The 14361-nt window shown below is 51.6% G+C and overlaps 1 protein-coding gene and 1 long non-coding RNA gene across 17 annotated transcripts in view; one reads left to right on the plus strand and one right to left on the minus strand.

Annotated features, from left to right (window-relative positions):
- Window positions 1-9080, plus strand: part of LOC134735433 (uncharacterized) — a 38128-nt gene extending 29048 nt beyond the window's left edge. The window contains exons 2-3 of the long non-coding RNA XR_010118552.1: window positions 3951-4053; window positions 7186-9080. This is a non-coding gene — a long non-coding RNA (uncharacterized lncRNA). The remainder of the gene's footprint in view (window positions 1-3950; window positions 4054-7185) is intronic.
- Window positions 512-14361, minus strand: part of MTMR14 (myotubularin related protein 14) — a 53618-nt gene continuing 39768 nt past the window's right edge. For 6 of the 16 annotated variants that reach the window (XM_055258965.2, XM_055258970.2, XM_055258969.2 and 3 more), the window contains 3 exons: window positions 14013-14071; window positions 13686-13824; window positions 512-1112 (listed from right to left, as the gene is read on the minus strand). In XM_055258965.2, coding sequence (XP_055114940.1) covers window positions 929-1112; window positions 13686-13824; window positions 14013-14071 — 382 coding nt within the window. In that variant the 3' untranslated portion in view covers window positions 512-928. Of the gene's footprint in view, window positions 1113-4921; window positions 5078-12611; window positions 12792-13685; window positions 13825-14012; window positions 14072-14361 lie in introns of all 16 variants that reach the window. The other 10 variants (XM_055258957.2, XM_063630460.1, XM_055258958.2 and 7 more) reach the window with 2 other exon arrangements.

A 14361-nucleotide genomic window follows, 5' to 3' on the forward strand; every position in this document is an offset into this window, starting at 1 on the left:
CCATCTCTACTAAAAATACAAAAATTAACTGGGGATGGTGGCACATTCACGTAGCTACTCAGGAGATTGAGGCAGGAGGATCGCTTGAACCCAGGAGGCAGGGGTTGCAGTGAGCCAAGATTGTGCCATTGCACTCCAGCTTGGGTGACAGTGAGACTCTATCTCAAAAATTCTGAAAAAAATGAAGATCCTCCAGCTCCTAATTCCCAGGCAACTTCCTTAGCAACCCTAAGGCTAAAGCTCAGGCAGCCCTGGGAATGTGCACAGCTAATCAGGCTCCCTAGGTGACTAGGACCTGCTTAGGCCCGAGAACCACTACTCTCGACAGTCTTGAGTATTGTCCCCACTGCAGGGACTACCATGGCTCGTGAGTGGAGAGGTATACCTGTCGCCAGTTCTCTTCCTGTTTCACCTGCCCTCCACTTAAACACCCCTTGTCCAGCACAAGGAAGGACAATGAGAACCTTCCTAATAGCTCCACAAAGACAATAACCAAATGAGGACACGAGAGTGGCTATTCAAAAAGACTTTGATTTTATTTTGTGATCTGTGTCAAACTGCCTCATTCTCAGTGCAGGTGATCCCTCCTCCCCAGAAACAAGAATTGAGAGGTAGGGTCTTTGTGAAGTCATGGCTTCCACAAGGCCCCAGGGAAACCCCACACAGTTCTGAGAGTTGATGGGAATCCCAGCAAAGATGGGGTGGGTGGGAGACAGTGACAAGAAGGGGTGATGTCACCAGTCAAGTGGCTGGGGGTTGGAAAACCCTGTCTTTGGCCTTGCTCAGCTTTGGGGCTGCAATGTACATGATGGAAATGGGGGAGTGAAATTTCCCCTGACCTGGAAGTACCCCTTCGGCCAGGCATAGCTTTGATTCTGCTAAGGGCTCAGCTGAGAGAGGAACAGGAAACTGTCACGGGCTGGCTTCTTCACAGGGCATTGCTGCTGATGCCCCGGAGTCCGACACCACGGGCAAACTGCTCCAGCAGGCCCCCGATGGCACCGGAAGGACTGGGGGCTACTGCCCGAAGCCCCACTGTGCTGCTGTACGCAGCCAAGAAGGCTGAGCGCACCTCCTGCAGCCGAGTCTCTCGATCACTCAGGGCTGCAAGCCTATGGGGAGGGAAAGAGAAAGAACAAAGAATTACCCTGGGACAGGACCTGTATCCTCATCCTCCCTCCATACCACCTGTCCTTGTGCTTCTGACTGTACAAGGCCAGTGTCTGTCCTACGGCCATGCTATCCTTGTGGTTCAGGCCCCAAATATCTGGCCCTGTTTTCCCTTAAATCATTCCTCTAAGCCCTCAGGCTACTGTTCCCACCTAGAGCAGGAGCTTTTACTGGGACACTAACCTTTCTTTTTTTCTTTTGTTTTTTCTTGAGACAAGGTCTCACTCTATTGCCCAGGCTGGAGTGCAGTGACACAATCAGCACTCACTGTAGCCTCAACCTCCTGGGCTCAAGCCATCCTCCCACCTCAGCCCCTCAAGTAGCTGGGACTACAGGCACATGCCACCATGATGGGGTTTTACCATGTTGCCCAGGCTGGTCTCAAACTCCTGGACTCAACTGATCCACCTGCCTTGGCCTCCCACAGTACTGGGATTACAGGCGTGAGCAACTGTGCCTGGCCTGACCTGACCTGTTGTGAAAATAACTGTTTTTGCCATCACTGGGAAGGAGGGTAGCTAAGCAGGAGGGAATTTGCGCCAGCAGTTCTCTGCTTCCACTCCTCAGGAAGAGCAAGCTAAGGCATGAAGTCTTATACCTAACAGTAAGGAGGCCCCTGAAATCTGGCAGCAGGCTGTAGCTGTTGAAAGTCCTCAGCCTTGACTGGGTGTGGTGGCTCACACCTGTAATCCCAGCACTTTGGGAGGCCGAGGCAGGTCAGGAGTTCGAGACTAGCTTGGCCAACATGGCAAAACCCTGTTTCTACTGAAAATACAAAAATTCACTGGACATGGTGGCATGTGCCTGTAATCCCAGCTACTTGGGAGGCTGAAGGCAGGAGAATCACTTGATCCCGGGAGGCAGGGGTTATAGTGAGCCAGATTGCGCCACTGCACTCCAGCCTGGGCAAGAGTGAGACTGTGTCTAAAAAAAAAAAAGAAAAAAAAAGGCCCCAGCCTTGAGGCCTAGACATGATGCATCTTAGGAGGTGTTCTGATTCTATTCCCCATTCCTCTCTTGGCCTCTGTAGGCTCTGATCACAAATGAAAGCCCCTCTTCTTTCCTTACCCTGAAATTACAAGTCAAGAAGGGAAACAAGTACACACAACTCAGGCTTATCAAAGCGTGACTCCACACGAGGCTGTGTGACACCCCCAAGGGCCTTTAACAGAAGAGGCCCGTGGACTCTGGACTCAAAGTTCAGGTACTCACATGGTGTTCCCCCGATGGGTCCCTGGAGGGCCCTCTCTAGGGGTCACAGACTTATATGAGAAGAGCCCTCACATTCCCATACACCTAAATACTAAGACCAGCCATGCCTACTAATCTTGCTCCAAATCTGCCCTCAAGAAACCAATCCCTGGACAGTCCCTCCCTGGAAATGTCAGAGGCAGCTGAAGTGAACCCAATCCCAAAGGCTCAATGACTTGTACCCAGGGCTTGTGGGAGCAGAGGGATGTCTGAGGATAAATGACAGTCCTGAGGTAAGTATGAGGGGAGATAGACAGGACTCCAGGGAAAGCAGATCGGTGGGAGTGAAACGTGAGAGATGGAAGCAGTAGGCTCTGGGGCAAAGAAAAGTCAAATCACTCCTGCAGCAGCACTAAGAACATGGAGCTGAGACCGGATTCCTGTACTACCATCAACAATCCTGAAGTCTCTCCTGGCAAGTGGGGGAGAAGCATGGCCTGAGATCTTTTTACTTTCTAATTTCACACAGGCCAAAGGCCATGCATGCTTGCTTTAGCTTCTCCTTATAACATATGAAGGAGAAACAGACGAACAGTTTACACTCACAGGGAACATCCAAAGATCCATACATGAGCATTCTCACTGCCCTGCCCTACCCCCCCGCCATGGCTGCCCATTTCTGAGAGGTGGAAGGGACAGAGACCACCACCTACTGAGAGACGAGAAAACAGGAGAGGCTATGTGACCCATTTAAGGACACACATCAGGCAAGGGAGGTACTACAGTGCCATTCCTTCTTGAGAGATGAGCTTAACAGGCTCAGAAAAGGCAAGGCTGACACTTGAAGATACAGCTGGTGAACAGAGCAGCTAGGATTTGGCCTTAAGTTTTTCTGATAACAAAGCCCAACTGCTGAACCCACATGCTGCATGGCTTCATAAGAATCAACTCTGACCGCATCCCACAGTCTTGCAGGCCTTGAGATCATACGGAATCCAGCCCTCCTCCGAGAACCTCCCAGAACTAAAGGGTTGGCTAGCAGCTTAGAGTGCTGCCTGGGGCCTAAATTGTAGGTTCCAGGGTGTGTGAACTGGGGCTGGAGTTGCCTGTTTCAGTGGCTAACCCCAGGTAAGTGAGGGGTGCTATCAAGCAGGGATATCTGTGCTTCCTTCAGAGATGGCTCTTGGGCAAATGGGGCTGGAGTAGGAAGTCTCTACAGAAAGGTGCAATTTTTTTTTTTTTTTTGAGAGGGAGTTTCGCTCTTGTTGCCCAGGCTGGAGTGCAATGGCACGATCTCGGCTCACGGCAACCTCCGCTTCCCAGGTTCAAGCGATTCTCCTGCCTCAGCCTCCCGAGTAGCTGGGATTACTAATAGGCATGCACCACCTTGCCCAGCTAATTTTGTATTTTTAGTAGAGACGGGGTTTCTCCATGTTGGTCAGGTTGGTCTCGAACTCCCAACCTTAGGTGATCCGCCCGCCTCAGCCTCCCAAAGTGCTGGGATTACAGGCGTGAGCCACCACGCCCGGCCTGCGATTTTTTTTTTTTTTTTAAGCCTTCAAAAATCTAAGATCTTGTTTCTGGCCTAGGGGCTGGCTGCAGAGGAGGCTGTGCCAGGCACAGTGACCTCAGAAGCTCTTTGGTGACTTCACAGCCGCAGGGCCAGGACCTGTGCCATCCTGGAATTTCAAGGTCTGACTGGCTTCTGACTGCCCTCAGCTAGGATCCAGGGCCCCCTTTCCTTTCCCAACTCCCCAAGGCGCCTTGCCTCCAACCCGCCAACAGGGGTGGGGGGATGAGCTGGATTGCGGTGCTGGCGGTGAGGCCCCAGCATGTGCCATTCATCCAGCCCATGGTATGGAAGGCTTGCTGAGAGGCCCTCAGGCACCACAGCTGAGGAGCAGGGCTTGCTCCCCCGGCCACCAGAGGCTTTCTCCTGCCTGACATCCATGAAGCGGCAGAACAGGCCAGGGGCAGGTGGTTTCCCCAGAGTCAGCTGCTCCAGTCAGGTGGACACACTGTTAAGGGCTGGAAACTCAGGGTTTTGTAGGTGTGGGATCTAGAATCCCCAACCAATTCTTATTCCTGCCCAGAGGCAAAAACAGAAGACAAGGCGGGTAGAGACGGCAAGTAACCCTAGATTCTGCTCAGGAGCACAGCTTTGGGCTAACCCAGCACCGCCCTGGCTCTGGCCTCCACCATACACCTACCTTCACTATCCCACTGTTCTGCCTTCAAACGATTCTCATGTCAGGCAAAGGCTTATACAGAAATAGAATCTTCTATAGTTACAGTCCAGCAGCTTTCCCTTTGGGTGCACCCGAGACACCAGTGGATGGGTTTTAGAGGCTGCAGAGTGAACACACAAACCAGTGCACTTCCTGACCAGCCACAGGCCTCCTTCATACCTCGGGTCCAGCAGCTGACAGAGGGGAGGGCAGGAGGCCAGGCCAGCTCCTGAGCGCCAGCCTCTGCCTCATTCCTACCCAGCACTCCTGACTGCTCACCAGCTTTTCATATGGGCAGGGAAGCATCCTGCCTTCTCAAGCAAGACACTTACAGACAACTGTTAGGGAGCTCATCCGGGAAGCTGAAAGGGAGAGAGGAGTCTGTGTGCAGGACAGCCCGCTCCTGAATACTGCCACAGCCTGTTACCATCTGCCAGCTGCCATAGTCTGTGGAGAGAGAGGATCCAGGCAGGGGATGGTCCACTGATCTGGGGCAGAGAGGAGAGAGAGGGGAGAGGATGCAGTCAGTCATATGCCTGACACAGGCTCTGGAGGGGGCTGGGGGACTAGTGCAGCCCTGGCTGCTAAGTTCTGTTGTCAATCGCTGTCTCCAAAAGTCTAAAAAAAGAAAGCTGGACAAGTAGTAACCGAGAAAAAAGAACAAATCACCAGGTAAGCTCAGCTGTGAGGACAGTATTTTGTGCAGACTTACTGTGGAAGCAAAAAATGAGAACAAAGCATGGCAGTAAGAGTGAATCGGAGCCACAGCCTGGGGCCAGGGCATGTCTGCGCTGGGTGTGAACACGGCAAGGACAATCTCATCAGCACCAAATGAAGGCAGCAAGGCTAGCACCCAAATGAAGGTGACCCAGCAGCCAGCCGGGTCACCCATGCTTGCTGGCATGCAGATTTGCATGATGGGCAACACAGAACCCAGGGGTCCCATCAGAAGAGATGGTACAGGCCTCTTGGGGATTGTGGAGAGTATGACCTAGACTGAAGAGTGATGGAATGGGAGCCCTGAGGTCCCCCCTTTCTCTGCAGTGCCTTCCAGGTACCATAGTTTGTATTCAGAAGCATCAGCCCAGCAGACTCAGTGGCTATGCCCAGAGGGAAGGGATGAATCAGGCAGGCAGCCTGACAGCTTCATCAGGCCTTCTTCAGATAGAGGTTTGAGGGGTGGGAGGAAGAAAGTTGTGCTGGGAATCTACTGCTTCCACCTCCTCCCCACTCACAGCCAACCCCCCTCTTCTGTCCTGGGCAGTAGTCCAGCCAGTGTGGGTGGGGGAGGCAATAGGGAGACATCAAACAAGGCCCTTCCACCTGCTACCCCAGGTCCCAGTCCCCAGAAGGACATCATCTTTGATGCTTGACCCTTTATTCTTTCATCCAAAAGCAGCAGGAGGTGTTCCAGTAGGGATCCAGAAACAGGAATGAAGAGCAGGGATTGGGAGTGGAGAAAAATGTTCACTGGCCTTGGCTTCCCCAGCTGGCTGATGTCAAGGGCTCCTAGTCTGAGGTTACAGCCCGACTGGTCACCGTGCTAGTCTTATCCCCAAGCAGCTGCCACTGGAGTACAGCTGGCCAGGCACTGCAACTCTGGCAATCCTTAACCATCCCCATCTGTAAAACAGGTGAAGACACTTGCCTGAGGTATCACAGCTAGGGAGTGTGGGAAGAGGTTTCTGTTTTTGTTTTTCCCCCCGGCTCTTGTCGCCCGGGCTGGAGTGCAGTGGCGTGATCTCGGCTCACTGCAACCTCTGCCTCCTGGGTTCAAGCAATTCTCCTCCTCAGCCTCCCAACTGTAATCCCAAATAGTTGGCCAGGCTGGTCTTGAACTCCTGATCTCTGGTGATCCGCCTGCCTCGGCCTCCCAAAGTGCTGGGATTACAGGCGTGAGCCACTGCGCCTGGCTGAGAAGAGATTTTTAAAACCAAGAACGATTGCACATTTGTCCTGAAACAGAACCACCTTGGGACCAGGGAAAACAGATGGTTTTCTATGTTAAGGCTGCCATAAATCGGAACCCCCTACAACATACAGACTTGTCACATTCATCATTCCTGCTAAACTCTAGAAGGTGCGTGATGGCAGCATTAGGGATGAGAACAGGATATGGTCTGTCACCTGACGGAAGCCCCTAGGGCCCGACAGAGCAGGGCTTCCTTGTTTCTAGATGGAGAAACTTGGGCTAAGGCAGTCTGTAAATCAGAGACAGCTCCCCAGGAGCAGCCTGCCCTGTGCCTCCTCCAGGTCACACCAGGCCTTCAGCCGGCACAACCCTGAGACACATCCTAGCTCCACAAATCTCATCTATTGTTCAAGCTGCAGGGTAGAATCTTTTCCAGTTTTAGCAGCTTGTGGGAAAACAACAGCTAAAAACCAGAATGTTGAGGGAATGGAAGGGATGCTGACTAGGATGAGGCACAGCTGGGGCTGAGAGCATGGGGAAGTTTCTCAGGCCCCAAAACCACTCCCCAAGAGCCAAAGAGTAACACTGGCAAGGGAAACATGACCAATAGGTTGGAGTTACTGACTGGCTCCCCTCAAGGATTCCAGGTCCCCTGGGCTTGTCACTTCCCTTTACTTCCCCCAGGTCTCAGCAGGTAACACCGGCCAAGAACCGCACTTGCAGCAGCTGTCAGATGGATTAGGCAGCACAGACAGCAGCAGGGTGTGTGATCCCAGGGGACAGAAGCATCTCTCAGCAAGCAGCCATCTTCTGCAGACTCTGGGATTTTTCAAGAGTGAACACACTGGCAACAAAGGAGTCTTCCTACGTGAGGCCTTTGTCAAAGGAAGGGCTACAAAGTGACCATTCAGCTCCTGGGGTTGAGAGCAAAGGGCCATGCTAAGCAGGAAGGTGTTCACAAATACCACCATGGATTAGCTGGCTGCAGGGGACACCTACAGTGCATCATGTCACCGGGAGTAAGGACCTGTGCCCACATACTGAGAAGGGAGGAAAAGCCTTCCAGTCAGTCTAAGAACACAGGTAACTTAACCAGCTTCAACAAGAGCCCAAAGTCTTTTGCCCTGAGCAGCAAACAGAGGGGTCCAAGCTCCACCCCCTCTGCTCTCCCACTACAGGACTGGAGAGAACATGGGACCAAGCAACCCTCAAACTGCATGGTGGCAGAGCTGACAATGCTTCAGAGGTCACCTGTCCACATCCCAGCGGCTCGGACCTCTGCCTAGGAGGGTGGGAGCTCAGCAACATTTCACTTCCTTAGTTGGATGCGGCTCAGGGCCCTCTTCACAGCACCCAGAGCTGCAGTTCCTACCGGCTCCCAACTCCCCAGATGCCCTGCTGGTGGCTAACTCAGAGCAGGTGTCTTTTAGCTAGTCCTTTCTGGAAGCAGGTACAAGAATACTCACACAAACCGAGCTGGCTCAACCCAGGCAAGAATACACAGGTCGGGATGGGGGCCTGGCCTTTTACGCAGCTGCCTAGTGCCAGGACAGAGCCTACAGGCTCTCGGACAAATGACTGATAAGGCCAAGTCCTTAACCACAGCTAGTTTACTGAGCATTCGTGAAAAGGTATCTACTATGAGTATTTACTCCATCCGTCCCAGTCCATCCCAGTCCATCCCAGTCCATCCCAATCCATCCCAATCCATCTATCCATCCATCCATCCATCCAATCTATCTATCTAATCTATCTTTTGTATTGGCAGGGTCTCACTATGGTGCTCAGCCTAGTCTTGAATTCCTGGGTTCAAATGATTCTCTGACCAAGGCCAAGCCTCCCAAAGTGCTGGATTACAGGCATGAGCAACCATGTCCAACCCATTATTTCATTTTAACCCAAACTTACGGGGGCCTGAATCATTTTTCTCCCTTTAAAAACAGGATAAAATAACTGAGCTCAGAAGGGAAGTGATTTTTCCAAGTCAGACAGCTAGGACTGCAAAGCTACGACTGAAACCCAGGTCTGACCAAAGATAATATACTCATCTTTCTTCCTGATAAGGGGTGGGCAACTCAGAAATTGGTTCATGGACCACCACATAACCTCCAACGGGAGTAAAGCACACAGCTTCTACCTATAACTGAAAAAAGAGGCTCTCATGTGACCCCTAGATGTGAGAAAGGAAGCAGCGTGCCACCCTGGGAGGTGCTGTCAGCCATTTTGCCACCGTTAGGGAAGCTGGCCAGAGAACAAAGCTAACATGCAGAAGGAAGCAACGGGAACAAACCACGGGGAAATAGAGCTGGAACCTTGATCAGGCTGCACCTGAAGGCTGATTTTCCACTAGGCTTTTCCATATACAGTTGTTCCTTGTTATTCCTTTTTGTCTGCAGGGCATTGGTTCCAGGATCGCCACCCACTTACCACCCCACCAATACCAAGTCCTTGGATGCTCAAGTCCCTTACATAAAATGTAGCAGCACAGCTGATCCTTGAACACACGCATGAACTGCACAGGTCCACTCATATGCAAATTATCTCCTGCCTCTGCTGCCCTACACAGCAAGACAGCCCCTCCCTCCATTTTTTCCTCAGCATGAAGACCTTTATTATGATCCACTTCTACTGAATACACAGGAAATATAGTTTCCCTTCCTTATGATTTTCTTAACATTTTATTTTTCTCTAGCTTACCTAAGAATACAGTATATAATAGATATGCAAAATATGTGTTAACTGACTTTATGTCATTGGTAAGGCTTCTAGTCAACAGCAGGCTATCTGTAGTTTTTGGGGAGTCAGTTATACACAGATTTCAACTGCATGGGTGGGGGACAGCCCTAATCCCTGCATTGTTCAAGAGTCACTTGTATTTGCATATAACCTATGCATATCCTTCCATATGTTTTAAATCATCTCTAGATTATCTGATACAATGTCAGTGCTCTGTACATGGTTGTTATACTGCATGTTCACATTTGTATTACTTTCTATGGTTTATGTTATCTTGAATGTTTTCAATCTGGTTGGCTGATCATGGATGTGGAAACTGCAGATATGGAGGGCTGACTGTAAATGTGTTTCCTTTATTGTTTCAGTCAGTTTGAAATGTGTTTTCTGTTACTTGCATTTGAAAACATCTGACAAGGCTGATACAGAAGGTTTGAAGGTACACAGCTAGGAAGGACCTTGGAGTTACCTAAGCCTCTGATTACACAGATAAGAAAATGGAAACTCAAAGTCATCAAGTGACATGTCATGAAGTCACACAGAGTTAGTACTTGAGCTAAGATACAGAATCCTGGGCTCTGAGAGGACCTGGCTGTCACCTAATCTAAACTTACCCTGCTCCCACCCACAAGCAGACAGCCTAAGACAGAGCTCGTTGCTCAAAGAGTAGTTAGCGGGAGGTGGTGGTGGTTGGGGGAAGAGTAGCTAACTGGGCAGCAGAGGTTGGTCCCTGTGTTGCTACTCAGCTATTCAACCAGGCTGCTGGGCATCCCTCAGCAAACTTCATCTGCTCTTCAGGTAGCCTAGCTTCAAGCTTGGCTCAGTGGTGGCACCATCCCTCCTTGGGCATGGACAATGCTGTGCTAGCAACCCCCCTATTCCTAAAGGATGCGTGACTCCAGAGCAGAGGCCAAGGCCATGCAAGGTGGAGCGACCTGCTAACCAGAGCTGGGGGAGGCATGTGAGCTCACAGCATTGGTCCTGGCCCATCCCAGCCCTCAACCCTGTCGCTGATGAGAGATTTAACAATGGTCCAGAAATGCAACTTAATCAGAAGCTGCTGCAGCAACAGCTAACAATGATTAAAAACCACCAGGCTTGCCAGTAAGGGCTATGGGCTGGGGGTTAGTAAGAATAGGCACCCCACAGAACTTTCTTCCCAACCTGATTCATACCTACTACTTAACTTTGAACAAAGCTTCACAGATTCATTCCATGGGGGAATCCTGCTTTAAAAGAGAGATGCCTGTAGAATTTGGAATGTATAAAAACCCAAAGAATTCAATTAGGAGAATTTTGGCTGTCACAGACAGCTTCACTAAAAGGTTTCTTTCCATACAGCTTCTCCTACCACATTAAAGACTTGATTGGCTATTGTTACCTAAGAGGCAGCAGGGAAGCTAATGACAGGATCCCTTAGGCACTTTAAGATAAGAGACTAAATTAATTTTAATAGTAATGGAAATACATAATTAGAATGCTCCAAATCTGAATAATCTAGACTTTCAAAACCTCTGACCAACAGGCATCCAAGTCAGAAGAAGCCTGGCTCCAGACAGGCATCCCCCCAACAGACCAGCAGAAGGATCAAACACCTCACAGCCGCCCACCCCACACCTTTCAAAGCCTTGTACCCATCTCGGTCCAGCTATCCCAAGCTTGGCCAAGCCCCAGTGTGCAGGGCTCTGAGGTCAGGAGGACAACCCCAATCCCCCTCAGCCTCCCAAAAGGGGGCCTTGGTGGCCATCCTGGACTGGCTACAAGAGCCTGAGCCACGCCCTGAAAGCAGAAAGTCACCTGTGAGACTGAGGGACACTATCACAAGATTGGAAAGTGAGATCTTTTGGCAGGCAGGAGATGGAGAGCTAGGGTGTGGTAACGGGTGATGGGGCGCTGCCTCAGCTTGGGAGCTCACTGCAGTCTGGGCAGTTAAGACTGAGGCAAGACCCAGAGGACAAGAGGAACCTTCTGGTTTCCTCCCTAGTTGTTCAGCAATGCTGGACAGGCAGAAAAGGGGGCAGGAACCATGACCTTGAGCCACAGCCTAGAACAGTGAGGGTCACACAGTGCCACTGAAGCCCCAGAGTGGCCCTGAGGACAGCTGGGTGCAGACAAAGGTGGTGCGGCAGCAGGCATGCACACAGAGGATGGGACAGGGCACCGGCACATGGGCTTGTCTGTCTGGCCCCGTCTCTGCCCCACCACTTCCACCACACCTCCCACTGGGGCCAGACGGCGTGTGGCGGTGGTTTCACAGGCTCAGCTCCAGCACTCAGGCAGTGTTCTGAGCTGAAGAGCTCACGCAGGGGTGAGCACACGGGGCCCCTGTGGGCAGTGCAGTCTGGAACGCCCACTCGCCTCCCGCTTATCTGCTCTGCCTACGTGCAGAGGATGTTCTTCCCCATCTTCCTTCATTGCCTGTTTTTGCCCAGAGGGAAAAATCATAGAGGGGTGATGGGAGGAAGGTTCCAGAAGTTTCAGAATGTTTTTCTTCTTAACAGACCTATTACTACCAAGGACTAAACTGAGTCTGAAAATCACATGGACGTGATGTGGCAGAGCTTGACTTGAATCTGGGATGGACGCCAAAGCTCATGCCCATTCTTCTAAATGCCCCTTTTTCCCTGGAATTCACTAAGGGCCTGAAGTCCCTTTTACCCTGGAATTCACTAAGGGCCTGAAGTCCCACACTGCTTTATTCACTCCAGAAAGGCTAGACATTCTCAAAACTTTAGAATCACAGGATTCTTTCGATGGGAGTATGAAAGTGGAAGGAAATGCCTTCCCCAAGTGCCAGACCAGCCCTCAAACCTAGCCTCTGGCCCATGCTCAGTTTTAAACTCACCCAGGAAGCACCATTCCTGCAGCGCCCTTCAGCCATGGCCCTGGCATGGCCATCCTGGCTGAGCTGCTCCCTTTCCAGGTGTGCTGTCACCATCGTTTGTCCCAGCCACACACATGTAGCTCAGCTCCCTAACACTGTTCTCACTGCCCCAATTCAGACTTGAGATGTGAGAGCCAGAAGGGACTCAGAATCTAGGTCTATCTCTTCAACCACAATGGGAGGTGCACCTAGGAGGTTGGGATCTGCCAAAGGTAACAAGTGGAGGCAGTCCCTATTCCCCACCTATCACATCACAGCCACGGCACTTCTGGGTTCCCCTGCATTCTGCTAGGGTTCCAGGAAGGAGTCTCAAACCACTCTACAAATCAGCCCTTGCTTTATTCCCGAACACTAACCCATCCTCCAAATACTGGGCCTGCAAGCTTAGGAACCCCATCTTGAGACCCTAGCTCAGGTGCTGGCCCCGACCCTCCAGTCTTATTAAGGGGGAAAGCTAGCCACTTCCAACAGCAAGGGCTTTGGAGCTCCTCACCTGGGTTTGGGGACCTCCAGGGGACTGCTACCCATCCTGAAAAAGTTATCAGAATGGTTTGAGGAAGAGGAGCTGGAAGACCTGGCTTCCGCCAGCCCCTGATGGGAAGGCAAGCGGTCCTCTGAGGGTTGTGGCCGGTTCCAGAGGACACTCTGTGGAGAGGATGAGTGGCTCTTCCTCCTGCAGTGGAAGGAGCAGGGCTGTGAGCCGGGGGCCACTGCAGGCAAAACCCTCTGCCCACCCTCACTGAATTTCAGGCCTAGGCTTTACTTCCACTGGGAAAACATCACATGAGAGTGGGCAAACATTAGCACTCTCTCCAGCTCAGGGCCATGGGCAGCAGGGCTGGGTCTTTATGGAGGGCCTGTGGCATCCAAATCACACCAGCCTACTGGTCTCGAGGTATGTGCTAGAAAATGATTCCTCACTGTTCAGTCACTGCCCACCTCCATATGTTATGCAAAATCTTTTTTTTTTTTTTTTCCCTAAAAGACGGGGTCTCATTATGCTGCCCAGACTGATCTCGAACTCCTGGGCTCGAGTGATCCTCCTGCCTTGGCCTCCCAAAGTGCTGGGATTATAAATACGAGCCACCACTCAGGACTTTGTTATGCAACATCTTGAGCCATCTGTCTAGGGTGAAAGTCATCAGGGTCTCAATTTCATGAGATTCTCAACGGAGCTGACCCTCAAACAAGTTCCCAATTGCCTATCATCTTACACCCACCTTTTTGGTTTTCTTTTTCCAAAATGGCCCCCTATCTCCCCGACAAATGATACAATGGTGCTCCTCCAATACCAGCCTCCCCAGTCCCCTGCCCTGCCCTGCCCAGCTGCTTCTCTGTCCCACAGGGAGCCCTAGCCCTTTATGTTTCTGGGCCACCACAGGCAGTGCCCTTCACCAACCAGATGGCTGGCTTCTGAGGCCCAGTAGAGACAGCAGGAGCACGGAGCTATCCTCTCAGCTCTTCTGTTGGGGGCCCCCTTTGTTCTTGGGGCTCCAGCCTGGCTCCCTGGTGCTGATGGCCCTGGGCCACAGCTGTGAGTGACCTTGGTCCCAGTCTGGCCCCTTACCAAGCTGCCTGAGTCAGCGCTCCTGCTGGGACCAGCTCCACGGCCTCATAGGTGAAGCTCCCAGTGGCTCCTGGGGAACTCTCCATGACCAGGGAGAAGTCGCTGCCAAGGCTGGTGGTGCTGCCACGGTCCTTTCGTCCTAAAAGAAGCCAGTGCCATCAGTCAGCGTGTTACCTTCTCCCACTACTGGTCCCCCACCTTTTCTATACCACATAACTGGGAAGAAAAAAAAAAAGCAAAAAAACTCCTAGCACAAACAGTTCCTGCCTGGTCTGTACTCGGGAAGATGCATGGAGGAAGGGAAGTCTCTTGGGGCCCAGGACTCACTCAGCATGCAGATGTCTTCCAGGGTGAAGCCTCCATCCCGGGCTGGCAAACTCTTCCTCCTAGAAATGGAAGCCAGAGCAGTAAATTCCAGATCTATCTGGGGTCTTATTGTGTCCCCCGTTCCCAATCCTGCCTGTCCTGGAAAGCAGCTCAATTCACTGGCAACTTGTGGAGATGGGTCCTAGCCTAGGGAGTGTTATAAGACACCAGGGCCACTTCTGGGACCCATGCTGCAAGCCTCTGTCCAAAACACATGTGCAGATTTCTGAGGCCAGTAAGGTCTGCATCCTCCTCATCAGCTTGTGGCCTGAGCATTCAAGTCTGGCCCAACATGCTTGTAGCTCCGATT

This window comes from Symphalangus syndactylus, chromosome 21, assembly GCF_028878055.3.
Source record: "Symphalangus syndactylus isolate Jambi chromosome 21, NHGRI_mSymSyn1-v2.1_pri, whole genome shotgun sequence".
Classification (NCBI taxonomy): Eukaryota; Metazoa; Chordata; class Mammalia; order Primates; family Hylobatidae; genus Symphalangus; species Symphalangus syndactylus.